Below are 26,413 nucleotides of genomic sequence, written 5' to 3'. Positions count from 1 at the left end.
ATCTAGAAATTCCATCAGGTTTTTAAGTAAAAATTGAACAGCATGTGTGACCAACAGCCATGTTTAGACTGGTGTTGGTAATATATATGTGTAGTTGTTGCTTTGTATTAATGAACAGAAGTATTGTTTGTTTTTCTTCAGGCTCTGGGAGAGTCCTTAGGGAAAGGCGATGATCATAAAGACATGGACATCATCACCAAATTCCTCAAGGTGCGTGTCTTAGGCCAGGGGAGGAGGATGCCTTGGATCCTTACGAACTATTCTTATATTTTTGGATTACCAAGGGTTAAAGGCTGGAACGGGAAAACCTCAATACACATTTCTCGCACATACATGATGTTTATGATATCGCTATGCACTAGATATAGCAGTTAGTGAGAGAAAATGCATATTTACTTGTGGCTTTTTTTTTTTTTTTTTTACACAGAGTCTCGCTCTTGTCTCCCAAGCTGGAGTGCAATAGAGTAATCTCAGCTCACTGCAACCTCCACCTCCTGGGTTCAAGTGATTCTCCTGCCTCAGTCGCCTGAGTAGCTGGGATTACAGGCGCCCACCACCATGCTCGGCTAATTTTTGTATTTTTAGTAGAGATGGGGTTTCACCGTGTTGGCCACGCTGGTCTTGAACTCCTGACCTCAGGAGGTCCACCCACCTCAGCCTCCCAAAGTGTTGGGATTACAGGTGTGAGCCACTGTGCCTGGCCTACTTTTCTTGTGGCATGTTTTTTAAAGCTGGCTCATTAATGTAAACACATAGAAAAGAATCACAACAGCAGAATTAATAAGAAGTTGGTAGAGTTTCTTATTTTTTTCTTGAGACAGAATCTTGCTCTGTTGCCGAGGCTGGAATGCAGTGGCACAATCTTGGCTTGCTGCAACCACTGCTCCCCAAATTCAAGCAATTCTCCTGCCTCAGCCTCCCGAGTAGCATGCCACCACACCTAATTTTTGTATGTATATATATATATTGTTTTTTTCAGTAGAGACAGGGTTTCACCCTATTGGCCAGACTGGTCTTGAACTCCTGACCACAAGTGATCTCCCTGCCTTGGCCTCCCAAAGTCCTGGGATTACAGGTGTGAACCACAGTGTCCAGCTGAATTTCTTATTTTTTTTAGATAACCTAAGGAAGAAGAGGGTTCTAGCTTTTTTTTTTTTTTTTTTTTTTTTTTTTGGTTGCGAAAGGGTCTTTCTCTGGTGCCCAGGCTGGAGTGCAGTGGTGTCATCATAACTCGCTGTAACCTTGAAATCCTGGGCTCATCAACCTCCCGAGTAGTAGGGCATGTACCACTACGCCCAGCTAATTGTTTAGTTTTTTTTTTGTAACCTTTCAGAGAGTGTGCATTTCTTCGTTTCTACAGATAACTGCCTGTTTTTGCTATGACTTGCTGATTCGAACTTTCTTCTCAACATTTCTCTCTTTAGTGGTCTAGGTAGAGTGTGAACAAATCCCAGATATTTTAATGTTTATTCACAAACTGTGTTCAGACCAAGAGATTTACATGCAATGAATGCTTTTTCTTGTATGTACAGTTTAGATACAACATATTAGTCATCAAGATTCTGAATATATTGAGGATACGGCATGGAACTAGATAGGTCATAGGAACTAGTATGAACTAGAATTTCCTCTTTGAATGATGGCCTCTTCTTTTATAGGATATGCATAGATGATGTGCCTAGAGGAAAACATCCTTGTCAGGCTTCTCTGTTTCCTACTTCCAGAAAGGGTGCCCTTTATACAGTTAAACCCGAGGGCCACGAGGTAGTTCTCTAGGGGTGGAGGTGGTAATGCTGGGTCTTGGCTTCTGTGTTTCTGTTTCTCTTTCTCCTTCCTCTCCTTTAGTCAGGTGCTTGAGTGGTTTTTAAACTTAATCATGGTCTCTACAGCATATGTAGAAAGTCCAGTTTTTTTGTAACTTGTAACTTGTTGAATTTTATGTATGTAATACAAATACAAATACAAGTTTATTTCCTGTCAAATAGTTAACTGTGAAACTTGATAGTTCTTTTTTGAGGGAAGCAAATTACCTTGAGCTGGGAATAGATGTAGACTAGGGAAATTAGTGACTTGCCAAAGGTACTACTTCGAAGCATTATCATGACGAATAAGCAGAACTAGCTTATTAATTCTATATTATTTGGTGGCATTTTAATCAAGACATTTACTTTAAGGATGATTGTATTCTGTCTTTGTGTGCTAGAGAGCATTTAAATTTACTGAACCACTGGGTGGCATTGTAGTCTAAACTTACCCATCCTTTCAACAGTTTCTTCTTGGCGTTTGGGCTAAAGAATTGAATGCCAGAGAAGATTATGTGAAACGCAGTGTGCAGGGTAAACTGAACAGTGCGACCCAGAAACAGACCGAGTCCTACCTCAGACCACTTTTCAGAAAGCTACGGAAAAGGGTGAGGTTTCTTGGAAAATACTTTTTTAAACTGACTTAAAAAATACAGTATAAATTGAGAATAAATGCAGTCTGTTTTTTCACTATACACAGTAGCTTCCAAAATTTCTTATTTTTTTTTTTTCAGAATCTTCCTGCTGATATTAAAGAATCAATAACGGATATTATTAAATTCATGTTGCAGAGAGAATATGTGAAGGTACATTCCCATGCTGTTCTTTGAAATTGTTAAGAGTATATCTAGGTTATGTACATAATATAATGCTCATTTGGGATAGGAGGATTTTACATAGTAGATTTAAGAAGAAATATGAGATGAGTTAGTAGTAAAAAGCGTTTTATTTTCTATTGTATTTGCCAGCTTTACTGTTAGGTATTGAATAACAAACCTGACTAAGGAAATACAGACCTCATCTGTATGTTCTTAGTCATTTTGAAGGTAGGCCTAAAGGTTCTTCGGAGCATGAACTGTATATAGGCAGCGTTCATTTTATGAATGGGATTGAATTTCAAAGTTTTGTAAATGGCTAATTATGTTTTTCCCATAAAAACAACGTTGTATAGATGAGTTTCCCAGGATGGCTATAAAAGCCCCTTTAATCTGTAATATAGCTGAAGTGTTGTACTGATGGTACAGTGGAATTTAACCACTCTTTGTAATTGTTTCTCTGGGGAAATGGTTCAAGCAAGGCTTCCAGGACTCATCTCTCCCATTTCAGTGCTGCAGACCCGTGCAGTGGAAGACTCCCCTCCCTTGCCCCAATGTCTATACTCCTGAATGGGCTCTGGGAGGTGGTGGTGAGGGGAAGGGTGCTGGTGTCCAGGGCTCCCTGAGGTAGAGTTTAGAAAGGGGTGAGAGGAGGACTGTCAGTTGGTACAGGGGAACAAGAAGAGAAGGGCCCAATGCACCAGTAGTGGAGATGAGGAAAGGACAGAGTTTGAGGGAGGCTTCTTGTGGCTGTGCCTCCCAAAACACTAGGAGTAGAGCATTTCAGTGCAGCAACCCCACTGACAGTGCCAGAGCGGTGGGGAACTCGGAATGACATTGCTTATTCGGTGCTGTATCTGTGTACTCACGTAACAGGGGACTTCTGGCGTTCCCGAGTGACCGCATGATTTACTTGATTAGAGCCTTAGTCTAATGAGGTTCCTGCAGTGATTTTACTCTTTTTAAGAGCCAGCCAGTTTTCTTAAAGAAAATATTTTTGCCTTACAGTTATAAATTTCTTCTTAGTTTCTGTCAGTTGCACGATTCTTACTTAGGATGGTTGCATTGGCGTGGATGGATAAGGTCACTGTCACTACAGGAAGAATGCACATCACTGCCTGCTAGAATGGATGCCTTTCCTCTTACTGCCTTTTCTTGTGATCACATATCAGAACTAAGTGCAAGTGCAAGCTTGTTTCGTATAAACTACAGAAGGAACCAAGAAGCTTTAATAACCTGTTTAGACAGTTTCTTTGGAATTTGGGGGAAACTAAATATTGAAATTTTTATCAGTTAAGATCCAATGTTAAAATTTATACACATGAAAATTAGTGATAAAAATGTACATATGCCCTTTTAAAATTAAGCTTTATAAAATCCTTTGAGCAGAGCAAGTTCAAATTTATCTTTAGGGTAGAAAATGATCTTCCAGCTATCCTGTCTGTAGTATCTGATTTAAAAAAATATTAACTCTGCCTATCAATCTCATAGGTGTCTGATTTTTTAAAATTAAAATCTCCTTGAGGCCTGGCTTTATAAGCTTCTCTTAAACCTGGAGGTCTTTTAGAATTTATTTGCTTTCTGTGTTTCTCGTTCTTCCTCACAGCTAGCCAGCTTGGTTAGGAAAAAGAGCCATTTGTCTTCATTGGTTTCTATCTTCATTTTTTGGGGGCTCTTCTTTTAAAGGTTCTTGGCAGGTGGGAGGTTGGGTGAGGGGCAAAGTGGAGCGATCTCATCTTTCAGCTATTCGACTGGAGGGCCAGTGTTTCCTCTCTGTTTACACACCTGTTATAGACCCGGTGTGGTGGTCCCCACATACCGAGCCCCCACTGCCTTCGGGGAGCCACGATGCTGTGTAGGGAGTGGATATTGTATAGGGTTGGATGATAAAAAACTACTTAGCCCCTGTCTTCTACATGACCGCCTATGGAGAAGACTGGGTCTAAAGGAGACCGAAACTAGAATTTTCATCAGTGCATCGAAGTGCCTACTTGGTAATTCCAGATCTGAGATGTATTAATTTCCAGCACACAAAGGCTGCAAAGAAATGTTTGCCTTTTTTTTTTTTTACTCACAACCTAGCTTTGGTTTCTGTTTTTCCATGGACATTGGTGGTCCTGGGCAGGGCAGTCTGTTACCCTATATTTTAATCTGTTTTGTTTGAATAACAGTAATGGTAATATTTTCGATGTGCCCAAAAGGTGGATGAAAATTACATCATAAAGGGCTGTGAAATACTTTCAATAAGAATTTGAGCCAATACATTTCTGCCTTTCTGATTTCTTCTTACACTTTCCTTTCAGGCAAATGATGCTTATCTTCAGATGGCCATTGGAAATGCGCCTTGGCCCATCGGTGTCACTATGGTTGGTATCCATGCTAGAACTGGCAGAGAAAAGATTTTTTCCAAGCATGTTGCACATGTTTTAAATGACGAAACTCAGCGGAAATATATTCAGGTAAGCAGTGTGGAGGGCTGGGAATTGCCCTGGAAGTGAATATTCTCTAATTCCCAAAACTCTAAGTCTGGAAAGCAGGCAGAGAATTACAGCAAATAGAACACAGCATGATAGGATGGAACTCCCCTCTTGATCAGCAGTGACATTGAAGCCACCTTCACTGAATAAAGTAAAAACTTTTCGACTTTCATATATGTTGGAAGACAGGGTGAAGTGTTGTGCTTTAATTACCTTAGTGCTGAAATAAAACTATTGCAGTTTGCTTTTTTTTTTTTTTTTTTTTTTTTAAAGACATGTATTAGCAAGTAAAAGTTGAGCTCGTCAGCGAAATTTGGGAGTATACTGAAGGGCAACAAACTTAGAGTATTTCACAATAAATCCTTCTTTGTTGCTTTCAAGGTAAATCTAACATCTGCTGGGTTCAAAATGTATGGAGAGTAAAGACTTGACTTTAATGCATGTAGCATATAACAACACTTCTCTAGTCATGTGAATAGGTCTAAAATGCTGATGGTTTGTTTTCTTCAAGTTATACATGCTTCACATAAACTTGTTGGTACTGTTGTTGGGCTAAACTTTTCTCCTTAGTGGGAAGAAAATCAACTATAATGTAGTGTTTGCCAAATTGTCATAAATCCCAGATTGTGTCTGTAAAATGACTTGCTGGGTGATAGTTCTAAAACTTGACAATGATACTCCGGAAGTTTACTTAAAATTTGAAGTTCACTTAAAATGCATAAAGCGCTTTCAGATTTTGTGCCAGAGAACAGTCATTACCATATTCATGAATTATCTTTTTGTTTTTATTTCACTTCCAAGTGCTGAATGTTAATTTGTGTCATCTTTATGCCTTAGTCACATATAATAGCTTTTTAAAATATGATTTCAATCGGACTCCCTCATGAGAACTGTATACTTTACAGAGTTCAAATATACTTCTGGAAATTCAAACACATTTCCATTTTTTAATAACCACCAGTGAGTGTATTAAAGGCAGAAGCTTTTAGTTGAAAAAAAAAAAAAGTTGCTTAGCTTTAACAATAGCAAACAGGTTCCAAAGATTCAATTTGCTAATTGTGTTCATCTATACTGTGGCCAAAGGTATAGTGTATAAAAGTTCATATGATTAAATCATTTGCCTGAAAGACAATATTTCTTATAAACAGTGATATGATTTTCACCTCCCCAAAGAGTGATTTTTTTTTTAAGTATACCTAGCATTTATTCAAGAATTCTGGTTTATTTTGGAAGCTATGTAATGACCTGTCCTTACTCCATTGTTCTTCCTTTTTATCTGTTCTCTTCCCATTAAAAAAAATTCTTCTTTTGCCCACTAGGTGATTAGAGAATATCGGTGAGCATACTGTATCTGAAATTTAGCAAGGGGTTTGATGTAGACCCAGTGATATTCTTGTGGATAGGGCAAATCAGGTTGGACTCATAGCTCACTGAGAGAGGGAAGCCACGGAGCATTAAATAATGGACTCATGTCTCTTAGGGTAGATGCTAGAGATGTATGTCAGGGGTCTTAGGGACCTCAGTGCTGTCCTGTTTCAACCTTTTAATGACTGACTTGGGTGACTATACCGAAGGATGGGTTTATCAGGTTTGCAGACAACAAGAAACTAGAAGGGATAGAGTGTATGTTAAGGTGGAAAAGAAACTGCTATTCTAGAAGTTCTTGACAGACTAGAGAGAAGGGAAGAGTCTAAAAATACAGTGTTTAGTAAGGAAGGATTAGCATTAAGAAAATTGGACCCATATACCCATTTGCTTAAGCTTATAATTTGGGCAGTGGATATAAAAAAGAATTAGAACCTGAGCATGGTGGCTCACACCTGTAATCCCAACACTTCGAGAGGCTGTGGTGGAAAGACTGCCTGAGGCCAGGAGTTTAAGACCAGCTTGGCAACATAGTGAGACGCCGTTTCTACAAAAAATAAAAACTAGCCAGGCATGGTTGTGTGTGCCTGTAGTCCTTGCTACTTGGGAGTTTGAGGCAGGAGGATCTCTTCAGCCTGGGAGTTCAAGGTTGCAGTGAGTTGTGATTGCATCACTTCTCTTCAGCATCAGTGGCAGAGCAAGACCCTGTCAAAAAAGAAAAAAAAGAGAATTTAGTGGACTAAATTTAGTATAATAAAATTGGTAGTATGATATGGCCACCTAATAACTTAGTTTAGGTTCTCCAGGGCAAGAACATAGTTCAGTGTTGTACCCCTAGAATCTAGAACAGTATCTGACTCATGGTGGGTGCTCAGTAAGTATTTGCTAATTGAATGAATTCATGATACAGCAAGAGAGGTGATAATAATTGTTCTTTTTCTAGTCCTTGGGAAAGGAGACTCTTGGTGAGAATCTGGGCAGGAGTTCTAGATCAGCGGTCCCTGACATCTTTGGCACCAGGGACTGGTTTCATTTAAGACAATTTTTCCATGGATCGGGGAGGTCAGGGGGATGGTTTCAGGATGAAACTGTTCCACCTCAGATCATCAGGCATTAGTTAGTAAGGAGCATGCAACCTGGATCTCTCACATGTGGTGTTCACGGTAGGGTTTGCGCTCCTGTGAGAATCTGATGCCACATGGATCTGACAGGAGGCAGAGCTCAGATGCTAATTCTCTCGCCTGCTGCTGTGTGGCCCATTTCCTGACCGCCACGGACTAGTGCCGGCCTGAGGCCCAGGGATTGGGGACTTCCTGCTATAGAAAGTGGCAGAACTTTCTGATGGAAGAGGATTAAACTTGTTTTATGAAACTGGACAGATTTTTAGTCAGTGTAAGACAAAGCTTTTTCAGAAAACATTTTTATTTTGAAATAATTATAGACTCACAAGAAGTTGCAAAAAATAGTAAAAAGCTTTTTAATAGGCAGAATTGTCCCAAGGTGGGAGATAGAGGAAGACACCCACCTCTTGATGTCTGGAGGCGTAAACCATTGCCCTTTTTGGCCCTTTGGGCCAGATTCCTCTCATTCTTTTCTGCCATTTTCCCTAGAGGCCATTGCTTAAACCTCAAGTTTCAACTCGTGCCCAAGAGTCACTAAGATAACGAGTGAGCTGAGTGTTAAAGAAATCTCTGCCTCTGTCTGTCGTCCACTTTCCTACTCCTTATGTAGGTGCAACTAGAAGCCTCGCTTCATTTTCCTCTCAACTGTGCTGTAAGAGAAATGAATGATGCAGAAGCGACACTGAGTGTCAGTGATGCTTGGCCTCTCTGTTAATGAAGTCACTTGAGCTCATTGTTACCTTGTAGGAATATGGTCCCAGTGTTGCTGGATCTTCCATTTATTTTTTAAATGAGAAGCAAAATCTTGGTTTTTGAAAAAAAAAAAGTACTCTCCTATTTTTAAATGTTGGCATCAGCTAAAAAAAAAAAATTAACTTTATGTAAGTCTAAACAGAATGCCAGTTTGTGATCTGTGTCTTACACCCATAGTGTAACTCAAGCAGAAGGATGTGGCCACCCTATGTTAGAGTTTTGTAAAATTCTTGGTTGCAATTTACTGAGTAATTTACTAAGCTGTCTAAAGAATCTTCCTCTTGTTACTTTGGTATCTGAATGAGATTAATTTGAATTCTCCTAGAAAAAAGACAATTTATTATGTGAAGTTTAAGTCAAGGGTTGGCAAAATTTTTCTTAAAGGATCAGATAGTAAATATCTTGGGCTTTGTACTTCTTGCCATCTCTAACTACTCACCCATGCAGCTAAGGCACAAAAGCAGCCGGTGGCTGTGTTCCAGTAAAACTGTGTAGAAAAGAGGCAAATGGGCTGACAACCACAGTTTGCTGCCTAGTAAATGTATGAACCCAAAACCTTTTTTACATTAAGATATTTGTTGAGGAGGTAATTAGGAAAATCATTGAATAATTATTTCTTTTTAAATTGCGTTATAAAATGCCTCAACAAACATTGTAGTGCTTGAAGTCTACTAACCTTAATGGCATAGCCCAATAATTCTTGATAACATGTCATATATGTCAAGCTATAAAACAAGATCTGGAGTTAGAGCATTTCCAGCAGGTTCCTTCATGCCTGTTGCCAGCCTGAATCCTCCTCCTCCTATCAGAAGTAAGCATTATTCTAACATATACCATTATTGGTTAGTTTTGCTTGTTTTTGGACATCATGTAAATGGAAACTTGTAATGTGTGAGATAATTTTTTTATTTAGAAATACTGGTGAAAAATATGTTTTATGAAATATGATAGAAAATAATTCAAGGGGCTGTTTCACTGGAACATAGATTTCATCTTTTGGTTTTATGCAAACCTTTATGGAACTTAAACAATGAAAGTTATTTGAAGTACTCTATTTGTCACAAAAATTAAATATACCACAGGGAGGGTTCTCTCCAGGCAGATCAAAGAAAAGTTATATAGCTTGTTAGCTTGCTTCAAGTCTAGGGTTAGATAGAAATTGGTGGTAGTAGCTTTAAGGCCTTTGCTCATTCTTCCAAATAGAGATGTAACCACTGGCCCAGACTTTGGGTAAAGCTTCTTTTATATAGATTATAGGAAGCTCTTGATTATTTAGAGACTTTAAAATTCAGTCATTCCCAGATAGCTCTTGAAGAAGTTCACATCTTGGGCATTCTTTATTTGTCAAAAATAAGGGAAGGAAGGTAGACAGGAGAAAAAGATGAGGTGAAATGCACGTCGGAGAACCGTTGCCCTACCAGAGCCACTCTTATCCTTCCTCACTGTGTTCCCTCCAAACGTGACTTTTACCAGCGACACTGATAGGCACTCTTGCCCTGTGGCTTCTGACTGGAGCAGACGATGAGAGGGACTAGAAGGCATTTTGTTGGTTGGAGAAGAATGAGTTTAGGGTATTGATTTTCCCAACTTCCTCCCTGGAGGGGCCCCTAGGGTGACTGCATCCCTCTGCCCAAGGCTGTCGCTTCTCTTGGGTGACTGTCTCCGTACAGCTACCCTCCCTAGGTTCCAGTGGCCACGCTCCTCCTTTGCTTTCAGAACTCGGGCTAGCCACAGTGTCCCAGGATTGTCAGCGCTAGGATGCTGTACTGTGTCTTGTTGGTCCTAAGTCCAACCCACTCCTTTGAAACATCCTCAAAACTACTATCATCACATTATCCAGTTCTCCTGCTGGCATCCTCCTCGACATGTGTAGATTAATTGATCTGTGCATTGTGTGACAGATTCCTTTGGAGGTTAGAAGATTAAGGAATAATAATCTTCTAAATAATTTCTGTGAAGCTTTTGCTATTACAAAAGGTAAATATCATATAATATTATTCCCTGGCACGTTGTTTTCAGTAAGCTTAAGTTTATACAGTTCCTAGTAAAGACATCATTCCAATATTTTATGTCAGTTATTTCAATCCATATTTCAGGTTTTGGCATATTTCATCTATACTAGCATTTGCCAAATTTATTTGTCCATGGAACGTTTGTGAGTTTGTAATGTGTTCACATATTACCAAAACCAGTACAACAGAAACATTCATTACTGCAATAAGTGATCACAGCTTGATGTGTATGTTGCACACACTATCATAGCTGTTGGTAAACACTCCCATGCCTTAGTGCTCTAATATGTGCCACACACTTGTGGGTCAAGTGGCTTCATGCCACAGCCTGGCATTCTGGGCTATGATAAGCTGTTTCCTAAAGGCGAGTTGTTGCATGTTGACAGCCGTCTACCTCCTTAATCTTCCTGGCATATTAAAACAGTACATTTTTAGAGAAAAATACTGCTAGTATTTATGTTTTACATAGTAATACCTTTTAATGTTACGGAACACTAGTGTGTTTTGGAAACAGATTTGGGGAAATGCTGATCTAAACTGGGCCATGCTGCTTTCTAGCTGGCAGCTTAGTTGATGGTAAAGAGGCATTTTACTGTAGGGTATTCTTAAATTTTAAATCTTAAATTTCTCAACCACATCGTTGGAAGAAAAGCCAGACCAGTCTCTATTGTGAAAGCCTGTTACACACATAAATAAAATCTTCCCTCAAATTAATCATTTGGAGTACATTTTTACTTAATTTTTGAGTTGTTGTTTGTAATTTGGTGTTAAGTTTCTGTGAAATGAACCTCTGCACTGGAAACTTGTTCTTGTATAGAAAACAAAATCAGAGAAGCAAAACACAAGAGCAGCAGAGTCTGTTTCTTACCGTAAGCTATGCGGGCAGTTTGAGTTAGTCCCAAGCTATCTGTTTCCTTTAGTTTTTTGGTAAGTCCTCCAGATACTGAAGTTTTTGTATGTTTAATATTTACAGTGGGCTTCTTATTAGAACCAACATGCAGTTGCCCTTATCTGCTATCATCCCAAGTGGCTGAACCCAGATCGGTAACTTAAAAGTCTAGAATGAGTTGTTTGGATGAATTCAATTTTAACAATGTATTTGTATGAAAAGAGTTCCCATAGGCCAGGTACGGTGGCTCACACCTGTAATCCCAGCACTTTGGGAGGCTGAGGCGGGTGGATCACGAGGTCAGGAGATCAAGACCATCCTGGCTAACATGGTGAAACCCCATTTCTACTAAAAAATACAAAAAAATACAAAAAAATTAGCCGGGCATGGTGGTGGGCGCCTGTAGTCCCAGCTACTTGGGAGGCTGAGGAAGGAGAATGGCGTGAACCCGGAAGGTGGAGGTTGCAGTGAGCCGAGGTTGCGCCACTGCACTCCAGCCAGGGCGACAGAGCAAGACTCTGTTCCAAAAAAAGAAGAAGGGAAAAAAAGAGTTCCCATAGACAGTATTTGAAGTATTGGCCTTTTAATGCATTACTACAGATGTTAGTTGAAATGATAGAAATGTACTTACTAAGTACACATTTTTTGAACATCACATTTCGGGTCAAAAGAGCATTCCTGTAGTATGAAGTTAGGATTAATTTTTAACTTAAGTATTGCATATTAATTTATTACTCTATTAGAACGTTTGCAGTTTATGACAGAATTTTAAATAGCTGGGTGGAAAATGTCACTCATCTTATTTTTATATTCCTCACATTCTTAGGATGCACCACTAAATGGATCTGTGCTTTCCTCTTTAAGTCTTTGTCTCATAGTATAGACTAGCGAAAGGTACAGAAATAATTGATTTAACAGAGTGTCTTTATACTGAAATATAAAGATTACTTATAAACAAAATATCTTCCTCAAGTTCTAATGATATATTAAAGAGGCAAATCAAGGCAAATAATTGTGATTTTAGTTTGATTTGGTTTAAATAGTTTTTGTTTTCTGCAATAATAAAAAAATTGCTAATCTTTTTAGTGGATGCAGGTTCATTGTTTTAATGGTTTATTGATTTCTCTGGATATAAAGAACTTCCATTATCCAGGATATATCCTATATCATACTATGATTAACCAAACTGTATCTGTATCTGATATTTGTATGTCATATCTGGAACATTCTATATTACTTCCATTTAGACTTAAAAATTGTGACATACATAAAATTTACCATCTTAATCATTTTTATGTGCAGTTCACCAATTAGGCATTTATTTATTTATTTATTTGAGACAGGGTCTTATTCTATCACCCAGGCTGGAATGCAGTGGCATGATCTTGGCTCACTGCAACTTCCATCCCCCAGGTTCAAACACTTATCATGCCTCAGCCTCCTGAGTAGCTGGGTGTGTGCCGCCATGCCTGGCTAATTTTTTTATATTTTTGTAGGGACAGGGTTTTGCCATGTTGGCCAGGCTGATATTGAACTCCTGACCTCAAGTGATCCGCCCGCCTTGGCCTCCCAGAGTGCTGGGATTACAAGCGTGAGCCACCGCACCTGGCCTCACCAATTAAACTTTTAACATTTTCCTATAAATATAATGATATTTGAAAAATGAATATAGCTAAATATTGTATGGGAGGCAGTCATTAAGGAACCAATCAGTTCCCACTGTAGAAACTAGAAAAGCTCGGGACATGGGGGATATTAGGCACTTCTCAAAGGCCAGGCCATGGGAGAAGGCTGAAAAGAGGGAGTGGTTTTAAATTAGGATAAGTAGTCCAGAGGTTCCCTGCCCAAGTGGAGCTCCCCGCCCTCTTCCCACTCTAGCAGAAAATTGGGTTGCTTTTGGATGGATATGTACTGCTCAGGAAGGGTTAGATGCCATACTGAAAACAGGAACATTAAGTGGAAGTATGTAATATTGACAAATGACACCTTTAATTCCTGGTTTCCTCTGATGCGGGCAGCCAGGCTTTTACCCCTCAGTAAGTTGGAGGATTCTGCTCTGTGAAACTGACCCAAGAGAAAGGATCTAAGTTACTAACACTTAAGTGTTCCTTCAGTGAAAAAAGCAGCTTGCTGCCCTGTCATCTGAAAATGCAGTCCTATGGGCAAGCCCCACCCATTCAGGGAGTTTTTCCATTCAGCTCTGTAGTGTGTTACTCATCAGCATGAATGTTCACCTAAGATCCATCAGACAGTTGGAGAAATTCCCCAACATGATAACAGAGAACCAAACACACACACAGAAGAAAAGACCTTCAGAGAAACAGAATTATAGAGAACAGAAAAAAACTTCAGTGAGAATAATTAATATCCTTAGAGGCCAAGCGTGGTGGCTCATGCCTGTAATCCCACCACTTTGGGAGGCTGAGGTGGGAGGAGTGCTTGAGACCAGGAGTTCTAGACCAGCCTGGGCAAAATAGTGAGGTCGCTTCTCTACAAAAAATAAAAAAGTTAGTGGGGCATGGTGGTGCATGACTGTAGTCTCAGCTATTCAGGAGGCCGAGGTAGGAGGATTGCTTAGGCTACAAAAAAAAGTCTGAGAATCAAAATGAACTCTTAAAAATCAGCAAAAAATTTTATCAGCAAAAATTTAATAATTAGTGGGTTAGAAGATAAAGTTGAGGAAATATGAAAAGCAGAAAAGATAAGAAAATCAGAGTCAATCTATAAGGTTTGTAGCCATTCCAACAGAAACGGAAAGATAGGAAATAAAGAATTAATGCAAGAAAATGTCCCAGATCTGAAGGACATGAGTTTGTAGAATGAAAAGAATTCACTTAACACAGAGCAAATGAATAGGAAGAGTTCACATCAAGGCACAAAAAAATGCAGTGTCGGAAGGCCAAGGCTAAAGAGAAGACTTCAAAGACTTCAGAGAAAAGGTCACTTACAAAGGTGCAGGAATTAAAATACTATCATACTTCTCACTAATAGCACTAGAAGCTAGAAGACAGTAGAGCAGTATCTTCGCAATAGCTAGGGAAATAATGTCCAACTCAGAATCCTTTTTTTTTTTTTTTTTTTTTTTGAGATGGAGTCTCTGTCACCAGGCTGGAGTGCAGTGGCATGATCTCGCCTCACTGCAACCTCTGCTTCCCAGGTTCAAGAGATTCTCCTGCCTTAACCTCCCAAGTAGCTGGGATTACAGGCGCCCACCACCACACCCAGCTAGGTTTTGTTATTTTTAGTAGAGATGGGTTTTACCATGTTGGCCAGGATGGTCTTGATCTCTTGACCTTGTGATCTGCCCACCTTGGCCTCCCAAAGTGCTGGAATTGCAGGCGTGAGCCATCGCGCCTGGCTCTCTTCCTTTCTGAACCATCAAGTGAAGGATAAGTACAGGCTAATGACATCTCCCATGTACACATTCTCTGCAGTCATTATCGTCATAGCTGACACTTACGTAGTGCTTACTCTCCGCTTCCCTTAAGCACTTTACAGCAACAATATGAGATGGACACTAACATTTCCCTGTTTTGTAAGTGGGGAAGCAGGCGTCGAGAAGTGAGTTCTCAAGGTCACACGGCTAGTCAGTGGTAGAATTGGGATTGGAATGTGGGCAGTCTTGACTCTACCTGAGGATGTCCTCCACCCAAATGAAAAGATCCAAGAGCTGAGATGAAGCACAGAGCAAGGCGAGAGGAATCCCTAGGCTGGAGGTGCGGGGATGTCGTGCTCCAGGATGGTAGCAGTACAGGTGGGTCCAGGTTAGAGTAGAGGGACGAAGGACTCCAGGAAGAAATGGAAGAGCTTATATTCCCTGGTGTGTCTGATGAGGTACCGAGTGATGTTTGGGCATGCGAGGGTTGGAGAATGGATTAGAAAAGCAAAACAAAAAGAGGAAAAAAACTTATGAAAGGAGAGGTCATCATCATCATCATGTTATGTTATGTGGGTTTGCTTTGAACGATATTTGTGTAGCCTTTATTAAAAAAAAAAACAAAAACCTGAATATTGATTTCACTAAGAATTGTGGTTTGGGGAGGATGGGGGAGAAAGTGCTTTTTAGGCGTGTGCGTGCATATGTGAGGCCAGTGGACAATGGTGTAATAGTGAGATCCTCTGCTTCGTAGTATGAAGTCAGGAGATATCAATAGTATTTGAGATGGAAAAACCAAGCACTGTCAGTATAGTATTTAGAAATATGGCAGTAAATACCAGAGGAAACACTTAAAAGGTTTGAAAAGGGTTGCTGGAGAGCTGGAATTAGGATTTGGAAAGAGTGAGGTAGGGGACTGCTATTATTTGATGCAAGAATTGTGTGATTTATTTATTTTTTCTCAAACAACATACACACAAAACCTGGAATTATCCTTGACTTTTTTCTTCCTATCACAACCCATATCCGATTCAAAGCTTGATGGTTCTAGATTCAAAGTATGTCTGGAGGCTGATCCCTTCTCACCACCTTTCCTGCTGCCACTGGGTCCAGCCACCACTTCTCATCTGGATTATTCTAGTGTCTTCTCTCTGGTCCCTGAGCTGCTCTTATTGCCCCTCTCCAGTTTCTTAGCGGCAGTCCCCAGACTGATCCTGTTCACATATAGTCAGATTGTGTTGCTCTCTTGTTCAGAGCCCTGCAGTGGCTTCCTAGTTCGCAAAGTCCAAGCCAAAGCCCTTCAGGTTGCACCACACGTCCACATACCCCATTTCTCTGCTTTATTTTCTCCAAAGCACTTAGCATCGTTGAAATGTTTTTTTTTTATGAATTTATTTTGTTTCTTGCCTGTCTCCCCTTACCACAATTCAATCTCAGGAGGGTGGGATTTTTTCTGACTTCTTCGCTGCTATATTTCCAGAGCCTAGAACAGCCTAGAATAGTAGGCACTGAATAAACATTTGTTAGATAAGGGTATTGCCTTTATAAAAATAAAAAGCCAGTTAAAAATACCGCAAGTTTTTAAGCCATTTGCCATAAGCTAAGCTAAGCAGCTCATTGTTTAACTGGCTTAAGCATCCATAGCAGTTTGAAACTGAAATCTTGAGGGGTCTCATTGAAAAGATTTGTTTCCATTTGGAAAATAACCATATGCTGTCCTGAGATTACACACCTATCTCTGCCATGCACTCTCAAACTTGTTTACAAAAATTTATCATAATGCTCTGTGGTAACTACTTATGACTAGAATGATTGATTTTCACAACCTGTGGCAGCTAAGATTTCAAGGAGAACACTAGTATATGTTTTTAAACCATAGAATCTGCTTAGTGAGTATAAATAGGCATCACACACGTCTTCTGTAAGGAGCACACACCTAAGATTCTAATTCTTCTAACATGGGGAAAACCACCTCCAAGGCAAACCATCAGTTTGCCTTCTACTTGCTCATAACAATCCTTGCCATGCTTTGCTGCTGAGTGCAGCTCTTTGTATTTCATCAGGGTGTTCTCTTGCCTGACTTTGCCCTTCTTCTCACCTATGCCTTCAGGAACCTTAAGATGCCAAATTAGTGCTATCACCTGTATTTCCATGGCTACCAATCACAGTTCTGCAGACACATGATTAGAATTCGTAGCAGGAGAAGCTGGACTATGTGACGGAATGGTCTTTATCCCAAAGCAAATACCTGATTACACAGGGAACAACAACAACAACAGCAACAACAAAAGAGCAAAGTGAATTACGTGTGCAAAAACGCTTCTTGTGAATCAGTTAAAAGATAACCTCCCTCCACACCCCTAATTCCTAAATCTCATAATATGGGCAATCCTTGAATCTACCAAGGATTTTATATACTTCACAGTCCTGTTTCTTTGATGTGGAATCTGTTAGATTATGGCTCCATTCATAGAAGTATGTCAGTTGTCCCTTAATATCCTCAGGGATTGGTTCCAGGACCTTGCAGATACCAAAATCTGGATGCTCAAGTCCCTGATAGAAAATGATGTAGTATTTGCATATAATCTACGCACATCCTCCTGTGTACTTTAAATCATCTCTAGATTACTTACAATACCTAACACAATGTAAATGCTATTTAAATAGTTATTATATGATATTTATTTGTATTATTTTTTATTTTTTTGTTGCTGTTTTTTTCCGAATATTTTTTAGCCAGGGTTGGTTGAATCCATGGACACATAACACATGGATACTGACTATGATTAATATTTGTGTTGTCTGCTTACTATGGGACCAATGAGATTTTGCAGGGATTTTTGTGTTGTTGTTTGTTTTGGTGATTTTACTGAGCTTAACAGGTGTTAAGTTACATAGATTTGAGTAAGACCTTTGGCAAAGTCTTTTCTTGTAAACAAGGAAATGTGTGTGTTAATGGATGGCACAGTAAGTAGGATTCATTGCTGGTTACAGACTGTTCCCAAGATCGTTTTGGAGAGAGCTCGATCGTGGGGTGTCTCAGGTCTCTGCCCTTCCCCTGGCCTGTTTGTACAGGGTATTGAATATTTGGATAATGACTTAGAGGACATGTTTACTGAGTGGTGGATGAGAAAGCTAAGAAGAATAACTAAAGCTAACTGACCAAGGATTTTAAAAGATCACAGACCGAAGCATGAGTTGAAAGAGACAGGATGAAATTGAATAGTGACAGTTGTTGTCATCAGCTTAAAATATCACTGGAGAACTGGCCAAACTGCTGTAGAGACAGAAGGTACTTGAATTTTGTGAGATCAGTGGGAATTAGGTGTGTGTCTTGTAGTTGTATAAAAACAGCCAAGGGTCTTGGTTACAGTTGCCAAGATACACAACAAAAGTAGTGCAGTCACTGCTTCTAGTGAATCCTGCAAGAATGGCCAGGTCACACTTGGAATGTTGTACTCAGTTTTTACTGACATAATTAAAATGGTTTTATTGTGTAATATTTGGTGCATACAAAAGAATACATGTAAAACACGAGTTATAAAGTAAGTAATAAAATGAATGTCTAAAAGCCTTATTCCCAGTTTAAGAACTAGAACATTCTGAAAACCATTGAAACGGTATTTTCCTTCCATACTCCGGAAGTAACCACTACCTTGCACTTAAGTTTGTCATTTCCTTTCTTGTTGAAAAACGGTTCTACCATGTTACGTGTGTATTTCTAAGCAATACATTTTTTACTTGTTTTGGAATTTCATGAGAAGGGTGTCACTGAAGGTAGTAACATTTCATGCCCCTTGCTTTTTACTTTCAACATTGCTTCTAAGATTCATATGCATTGGCCTTTCCCAGCCAGAGCCCCTCATCTTGACCACAGAACATAGAAAATAATTTGAGTGTATTTTCTGAGTCCTCCAAACATGAGTAAATAGTCTCCCAAAGTTTAGATGAATAAGGGAGAAGTTATCTCATTACATACAATGGATGCCTTAGGCTGGGCAGTCAGAGCTTAATTCTCTATTGGAACCTGGTTGAGACTGGCTGAATTGTTACATGTAGCTAGAGTTAATTCATTTTTACTGCTGTAAGATATCCCATTTGTGAGCACACTAAAGTATTTTTCATATGTCCTTCTATGGACGGAAATTTGAGTTTCCAGTTTTTCGGTTTTGTTACTATGAACAGTTTCTGATGAACATTCTTGTGCAGATCTGCAGGTGCACAGGAAAAATTTCTCTAGGCGTACATCTGAGTGAAATTGCTTTGGTCTGCTGTGCTTTAATGGGGGCATTGACAAACTGATGTGAGTTCAGAGGAAGGCAGGTAAGAATAATTTAACCATGTCATAACCAACCTTTGTTTTCCTTATTTTCTTAGGGATTGAAGAGATTAATGACCATCTGCCAGAAACACTTTCCTACAGACCCATCCAAATGTGTGGAGTACAATGCACTGTGAGATCTGTGCATGGTGTGTTAATAAGAAACGTACAGAAGCAGGCTGTGGACTTCTGGAATTACCAACAGGAATGAGGAAAGAAGAAAACTGGAGTTTCCAATCTCTGAGTTCTCCTTGATGTAACTCTTGATTGGTTTTAAGAACTGTATTGGCCTTCATTTCATAACTGACTGCAAGCTGATTTTTCTTTCTTGCTTTCATTTTAATTAGTCCAAAATTAAGTTTTAAAGACTTTTCCTCACAATTTAAATCTGTAGACAACAGAAGGGGGTTTAAAATGACCTTTTTTTCAGTTGACCCGAAAGTTGTGATTAGATGATTAAAAAGAAACATTTGAGGATGGACTTAATTATTTCAGTAAAATACTATAATTTTCATATTGTCTTTTGTGTAATATTTATATAAAATATTTTTATATATTTCAAAAACATGGGACCATTGAATGAAACTTTATAGTCCTTAAATGTTGCTGAACTTTTGCTGTCTTGCAATAGAATTTGAATGTAAATATTATTACTGGTATAATTCGAGTGTTGTTTCTTTTCTTTTTTTTTTCTTTTTATACTTTATATTCTAGGGTACATGTGCACAATGTGCAAGTTTGTTACATATGTATACATGTGCCATGTTGGTGTGCTGCACCCATTAACCTGTCATTTACATTAGGTATATCTCCTAATGCTATCCCTCCTCCCCCTCCCACAATAGGACCCGGTGTGTGATGATCCCCTTCCTGTGTCCAAGTGATCTCATTGTTCAATTCCCACCTATGAGTGAGAACATGCAGTATTTGGTTTTCTGTTCTTGAGATAGTTTGCTGAGAATGATGGTTTCTAGCTGCATCCATGTCCCTACAAAGGACATGAACTCATCCTTTTTTATGGCTGCATAGTATTCCATGGTGTATATGTGCCACATTTTCGTAATCCAGTCTGTCACTGATGGACATTTGGGTTGATTCCAAATCTTTGATATTGTGAATAGTGCCACAATAAACATACGTGTGCATGTGTCTTTATAGGAGCATGACTTATAATCCTTTGAGTATATCCCCAGTAGTGGGATGGCTGGGTCAAATGGTATTTCTAGTTCTAGATCCTTGAGGAATTGCCACACTGTTTTCCACAATGGTTGAACTAGTTTACAGTCCCACCAACAGTGTAAAAGTGTTCCTATTTCTCCACATCCTCTCCAGCACCTGTTGTTGCCTGATTTTTTAATGATTGCCATTCTAACTGGTGTGAGATGGTATCTCATTGTGGTTTTGATTTGCATTTCTCTGATGGCGAGTGATGATGAGCAGTTTTTCGTGTGTCTGTTGGCTGTATGAATGTCTTCTTTTGAGAAGTGTCTGTTCATATCCTTTGCCCACTTTTTGATATGGTTGTTTTTTTCTTGTAAATTTGATTGAGTTCTTTATAGGTTCTGGATATTAGCCCTTTTGTCAGATGAGTAGATTGAAAAAATGTTCTCCCATTCTGTAGGTTGCCTGTTCACTCTGACCGTAGTTTCTTTTGCTGTGCAGAAGCTCTTTAGTTTAATTAGATCCCATTTGTCAATTTTGGCTTTTGTTGCCATTGCTTTTGGTGTTTTAGACCTGAAGTCCTTGCCCGTGCCTATGTCCTGAATGGCATTACCTAGGTTTTCTTCTAGGGTTTTTATGGTTTAAATCTAACATTTAAGTCTCTAATCCATCTTGAATTAATTTTCGTATAAGGAGTAAGGTAAGGATCCAGTTTCAGCTTTCTACTTATGGCTAGCCAATTTACCCAGCACCATTTATTAAATAGGGAATCTTTTCCCCATTTCTTGTTTTTGTCAGGTTTGTCAAAGATCAGATGGCTGTAGATGTGTGGTATTATTTCTGAGGGCTCTGTTCTGTTCCATTGGTCTATATCTCTGTTTTGGTACCAGTACCATGCTGTTTTGGTTATTGTAGCCTTGTAGTAGTAGTTTGAGGTTACTGTAGTAGTTTGAAGTCAGGTAGCGTGATGCCTCCAGCCTTGTTCTTTTGGCTTAGGATTGTCTTGGCAATGCAGGGTCTTTTTTGGTTCCATATGAACTTTAAAGCAGTTTTTTCCAATTCTGTGAAGAAAGTCATTGGTAGCTTAATGGGGATGGCATTGAATCTATAAATTACCTTGGGCAGTATGGCCATTTTCACAATATTGATTCTTCCTATCCACGAGCATGGTATGTTCTTCCATTTGTTTGTGTCCTCTTTTATTTCACTGAGCAGTGGTTTGTAGTTCTCCTTGAAGAGGTCCTTTACATCCCTTGTAAGTTGGATTCCTAGGTATTTTATTCTCTTTGAAGCTATTGTGAATGGGAGTTCATTCATGATTTGGCTCTCTGTCTGTTACTGGTGTATAAGAATGCTTGTGATTTTTGCACGTTGATTTTGTATCCTGAGACTTTGCTAAAGTTGCTTATCAGCTTAAGGAGATTTTGGGCTGAGACAATGGGGTTTTCTAAATATACAATCATGTCATCTGCAAAGAGGGACAATTTGATTTCTTCTTTTCCTAACTGAATACACTTTATTTCTTTCTCTTGCCTGATTGCTCTAGTCAGAACTTCCAGCACTATGTTGAATAGGAGTGGTGAGAGAGGGCATCCCTGTCTTGTGCCAGTTTTCAAAGGGAATTTTTCCAGTTTTTGCCCATTCAGTATGATATTGGCTGTGGGTTTGTCATAAATAGCTCTTATTATTTTGAGATACTTTCCATCAATACCGAATTTATTGAGAGTTTTTAGCATGAAGGGCTGTTGAATTTTATCAAAGGCCTTTTCTGCATCTATTGAGATAATCATGTGGTTTTTGTCTTTGGTTCTGTTTATATGCTGGATTACATTTATTGATTTGCATATGTTGAACCAGCCTTGCATCCCAGGGATGAAGCCCACTTGATCGTGGTGGATAAGCTTTTTGATGTGCTGCTGGATTTGGTTTGCCAGTATTTTATTGAGGATTTTTGCATCGATGTTCATCAGGAATATTGGTCTAAAATTTTTTTTTTGTTGTATCTCTGTCAGGCTTTGGTATCAGGATGATGTTGGCCTCGTAAAATGAGTTAGGGAGGATTCCCTCTTTTCTATTGATTGGAATAGTTTCAGAAGGAATGGTACCAACTCCTCCTTGTACCTCTGGTAGAATTCAGCTGTGAATCCGTCTGGTCCTGGACTTTTTTTGGTTGGTAGGCTATTAATTATTGCCTCAATTTCAGAGCCTGCTATTGGTCTATTCAGGGATTCAACTTCTTCCTGGTTTAGTCTTGGGAGAGTGTAAGTGTCCAGGAAGTTATCTATTTCTTCTAGGTTTGTAGTTTATTTGTGTAGAGGTGTTTATAGTATTCTCTGATGGTAGTTTGTATTTCTGTGGGGTCGGTGGTGATATCCCCTTTATCATTTTTTATTGCGTCTGTTTGATTCTTCTCTCTTTTCTTCTTTATTAGTCTTGCTAGCAGTCTATCAATTTTGTTGATCTTTTCAAAAAACCAGCTCCCGGATTCATTGATTTTTTGGAGGGTTTTTTGTGTCTCTATCTCCTTCAGTTCTGCTCTGATCTTAGTTATTTCTTGCCTTCTGCTAGCTTTTGAATGTGTTTGCTCTTGCTTCTCTAGTTCTTTTAATTGTGATGTTAGAGTGTCAATTTTAGATCTTTCCTACTTTCTCTTGTGGACATTTAGTGCTATAAATTTCCCTCTACACACTGCTTTAAATGTATCCCAGAGATTCTAGTATGTTGTATCTTTGTTCTCATTGGTTTCAAAGAACACCTTTATTTCTGCCTTCATTTCATTATGTGCCCAGTAGTCATTCATTCAGGAGCAGGTTGTTCAGTTTCCATGTAGTTGAGCAGTTTTGATTGAGTTTCTTAGTCTTCAGTTCTAGTTTGATTGCACTGTGGTCTGAGAGACAGTTTGTTTTAATTTCTGTTCTTTTACATTTGCTGAGGAGTGCTTTACTTCCAACTATGTGGTCAGTTTTGGAATAGGTGCAATGTGGTGCTGAGAAGAATGTATATTCTGTTGCTTTGGGGTGGAGAGTTCTGTAGACGTCTATTAGGTCTGCTTGGTGCAGAGTTGAGTTCAATTCCTGGATATCCTTGTTAACTTTCTGTCTCGTTGATCTGTCTAATGTTGACAGTGGGGTGTTAAAGTCTCCCATTATTATTGTATGGGAGTCTAAGTCTCTTTGTAAGTCTCTAAGGACTTGCTTTATGTATCTGGGTGCTCCTGTATTGGGTGCATATATATTTAGGATAGTTAGCTCTTCCTGATGAATTGATCCCTTTACCATTATGTAGTGGCCTTCTTTGTCTCTTTTGATCTTTGATGGTTTAAAGTCTGTTTTATCAGAGACTAGGATTGCAACCCCTGCTTTTTTCTGTTTTCCATTTGCTTGGTAGATCTTCCTCCATCCTTTTATTTTGAGCCTATGTGTGTCTCTGCATGTGAGATGGGTCTCTGAATACAGCAGACTGATGGGTCTTGACTCTTTATCCAATTTGCCAGTCTGTGTCTTTTAATTGGACCATTTAGTCCATTTACATTTAAGGTTAATATTGTTATGTGTGAACTTGATCCTGCCATTATGATATTAGCTGGTTATTTTGCTCACTAGTTGATGCAGTTTCTTCCTAGCATCGATGGACTTTACATTTTGACATGTTTTTGCAATGACTGGTAGCTGTTGTTCCTTCCCATGTTTAGTGCTTCCTTCAGGATCTCTTGTAGGGCAGGCCTAGTGGTGACAAAATCTCTAAGCATTTGCTTGTCTGTAAAGGATTTTATTTCTCCTTCACTTGTGAAACTTAGTTTGGCTGGATATGAAATTCTGGGTTGAAAATTGTTTTCTTTAAGAATGTTGAATATTGGCCCCCACTCTCTTCTGGCTTGGAGAGTGTCTGCCGAGAGATCTGCTGTTAGTCTGATGGGCTTCCCTTTGTGGGTAACCCGACCTTTCTCTCTGGCTGCCCTTAACAGTTTTTCCTTCATTTCAACTTTGGTGAATCTGGCAATTATGTGTCTTGGATTGCTCTCCTCGAGGAGTATCTTTGTGGCGTTCTTGGTATTTCCTGAATTTGAATGTTGGCCCGCCTTACTAGGTTGGGGAAGTTCTCCTGGATGATATCCCGCAGAGTGTTTTCCAACTTGGTTCCATTTTCCCTGTCACTTTCAGGCACACCAATCAGATGTATATTTGGTCTTTTCACATAATCCCATATTTCTTGGAGGCTTTGTTCATTTCTTGTTACTCTTTTTTCTCTACACTTCTTGCTTCATTTCATTCATTTGATCTTCAGTCACTGATATTCTTTCTTCCAGTTGATCGAGTCGGTTACTGAAGCTTGTGCATTTGTCATGTAGTTCTCGTGTCATGGTTTTCATCTCTATCAGTTCTTTAAGGTCTTCTCTGCATTGATTATTCTAGTTATCCATTCATCCATTCTTTTTTCAAGGTTTTTAGTTTCTTTGCGCTGGTTATGTAGTTCCTCCTCTAGCTCTGAGAAGTTTGATCGACTGAAGCCTTCTTCTCTCAACTGGTCAAAGTCATTCTCCGTCCAACTTTGTTCCGTTGCTGGCGATAAGCTGCGTTCCTTTGGAGGGGGAGATGCACTCTGATTTTTTGAATTTCCAGCTTTTCTGCACTGCTTTTTCCTCATCTTTGTGGTTTTATCTGCCTTTGGTCTTTGATGATGGTGACGTACTGATGGGGTTTTGGTGTGGGTGTCCTTTCTGTTTGTTAGTTTTCCTTCTAACAGGACCTTCAGCTGTAGGTCTGTTGGAGTTTGCTTGAGGTCCACTCCAGACCCTGTTTGCCTGGGTATCAGCAGCAGAGGCTGCAGAAGATAGAATATTGCTGAACAGTGAGTGTTGCTGTCTGATTCTTGCTCCAGAAGCTTTGTCTCAGGGGTGTGCCCTGCCGTGTGAGGTATGAGGTGTTGGTCTGTACATAGTGGGGAATGTCTCCCAGTTAGGCTACTCAGGGGTCAGGGACCCACTTGAGCAGGCAGCGTGTCTGTTCTCAGATCTCAGCCCCCGTGCTGGAAGATCCACTGCTCTCTTCAAAGCTGTCAGACTGGGGCATTTACCTCTGCCAACGTTTCTGCTGCTTTCTGTTTAGCTATGCCCTGTCTCCAGAGGAGGAGTCTACAGAGGCAGGCCGGCCTCCTTGAGCTGTGGTGGGCTGCACCCAATTCGAGCTTCCTGGTGGCTTTGTTTACCTACTTAAGCCTCAGCAATGGTGGGCGCCCCTCCCCCAGCCTCGAAGCTGCCTTGCAGTTAGATCTCAGACTGCTGTGCTAGCAATGAGTTAGGCTCCGTGGGCGTGGGACCCTCTGGGCCAGGTGTGGGATATAATCTCCTGGTGTGCCCTTTCCTAAGATCCTTGGTAAAGTGCAGTATTAGGGTGGGAGTTACCCAATTTTCCAGGTGCTGTGTGTCTCAGTTTCCTTTGGCTAGGAAAAGGAATTCCCTTCCCCCTTGCGCTTCCCAGGTGAGGCAATGCCTCGCCCTGCTTCAGCTGTCACTGCTCGGGCTGCACCCGTGGACCAGCGCCAACTGTCCGACATGCCCCAGTGAGATGAACCCAGTACCTCAGTTGAAAATGCAGAAATCACCTGTCTTCTGTGTCACTCACGCTGGGAGCTGGAGGCTGGAGCTGTTCCTATTCGGCCGTCTGGGATTCTGTAAAATCCAAATGTTATTTTTCTTACATTTCAAAGCTTGCTTTTGTCTTCTAAGAGTATAAATTTTAGTATTTGTCATCTCTCAGGACAGATGCAATTAACAGGAAATAGAAGTTTGAAGAAACAGAGATGGCGTATCATAGCAAACTAAGTTCAAAACGAAATAACCCCAGTGCATCAAGGTTAAGGTGGGACAGTGGTTTGTGACGCCTGGGAGGGTGGGGAAATTGTGATGATGCTGGTAGACCTGGGCGGACTATGTTTCCAGTCACACCCGCCATCAGAGGAGGAAGGTGCTAGTACTGATGTCCCCACCCCAGAGTCTGTGCTGGCCTTGGTTTTCCACAGTGAGGGCTTGTTCTAATGTTGTACAATGTCATACTTGGATTCACTGTGACCTGTTACTATGCTTTAGAACCTGAGAGGCCTCCATTCACGTGGCAGCATGGGTGAGCGGATGCTCCCAGAGCAGGTGGAGTGGTGGTGCTGGATGGAGGTAAGAGTGGGGGCTCCAAAGTCAGAACTTCCAGCTTCAGGTCTCAGCTCAGCACCTGCTCGCTGTATGTCGTTAGCAAGCAACTAGATCTTTCTAAGCCTCAGCTTCCTCGTCTTTGATGGTAGTTGGTAATAATAGGTTCATGCTTCGTAGCA

General features: G+C 40.0%; 1 protein-coding gene across 1 annotated transcript in view; it reads left to right on the top strand.

Moving 5' to 3' along the window:
- The window catches only part of PRPF18 (pre-mRNA processing factor 18), a 40,769-nt gene extending 21,188 nt beyond the window's left edge, over positions 1-19,581 (top strand). The window contains exons 6-10 of the mRNA XM_025395890.1: positions 142-210; positions 2,270-2,410; positions 2,537-2,608; positions 4,921-5,076; positions 18,988-19,581. Coding sequence (XP_025251675.1) covers positions 142-210; positions 2,270-2,410; positions 2,537-2,608; positions 4,921-5,076; positions 18,988-19,068 — 519 coding nt within the window. The 3' untranslated portion in view covers positions 19,069-19,581. The remainder of the gene's footprint in view (positions 1-141; positions 211-2,269; positions 2,411-2,536; positions 2,609-4,920; positions 5,077-18,987) is intronic.
- The last annotated feature ends 6,832 nt before the right edge of the window (positions 19,582-26,413 follow it).

This window comes from Theropithecus gelada, chromosome 9 (assembly GCF_003255815.1).
Source record: "Theropithecus gelada isolate Dixy chromosome 9, Tgel_1.0, whole genome shotgun sequence".
Classification (NCBI taxonomy): Eukaryota; Metazoa; Chordata; class Mammalia; order Primates; family Cercopithecidae; genus Theropithecus; species Theropithecus gelada.
The sequence above is the reverse complement of the archived record's forward strand: the minus strand, read 5'-3'. Positions and strand labels throughout refer to the sequence as shown.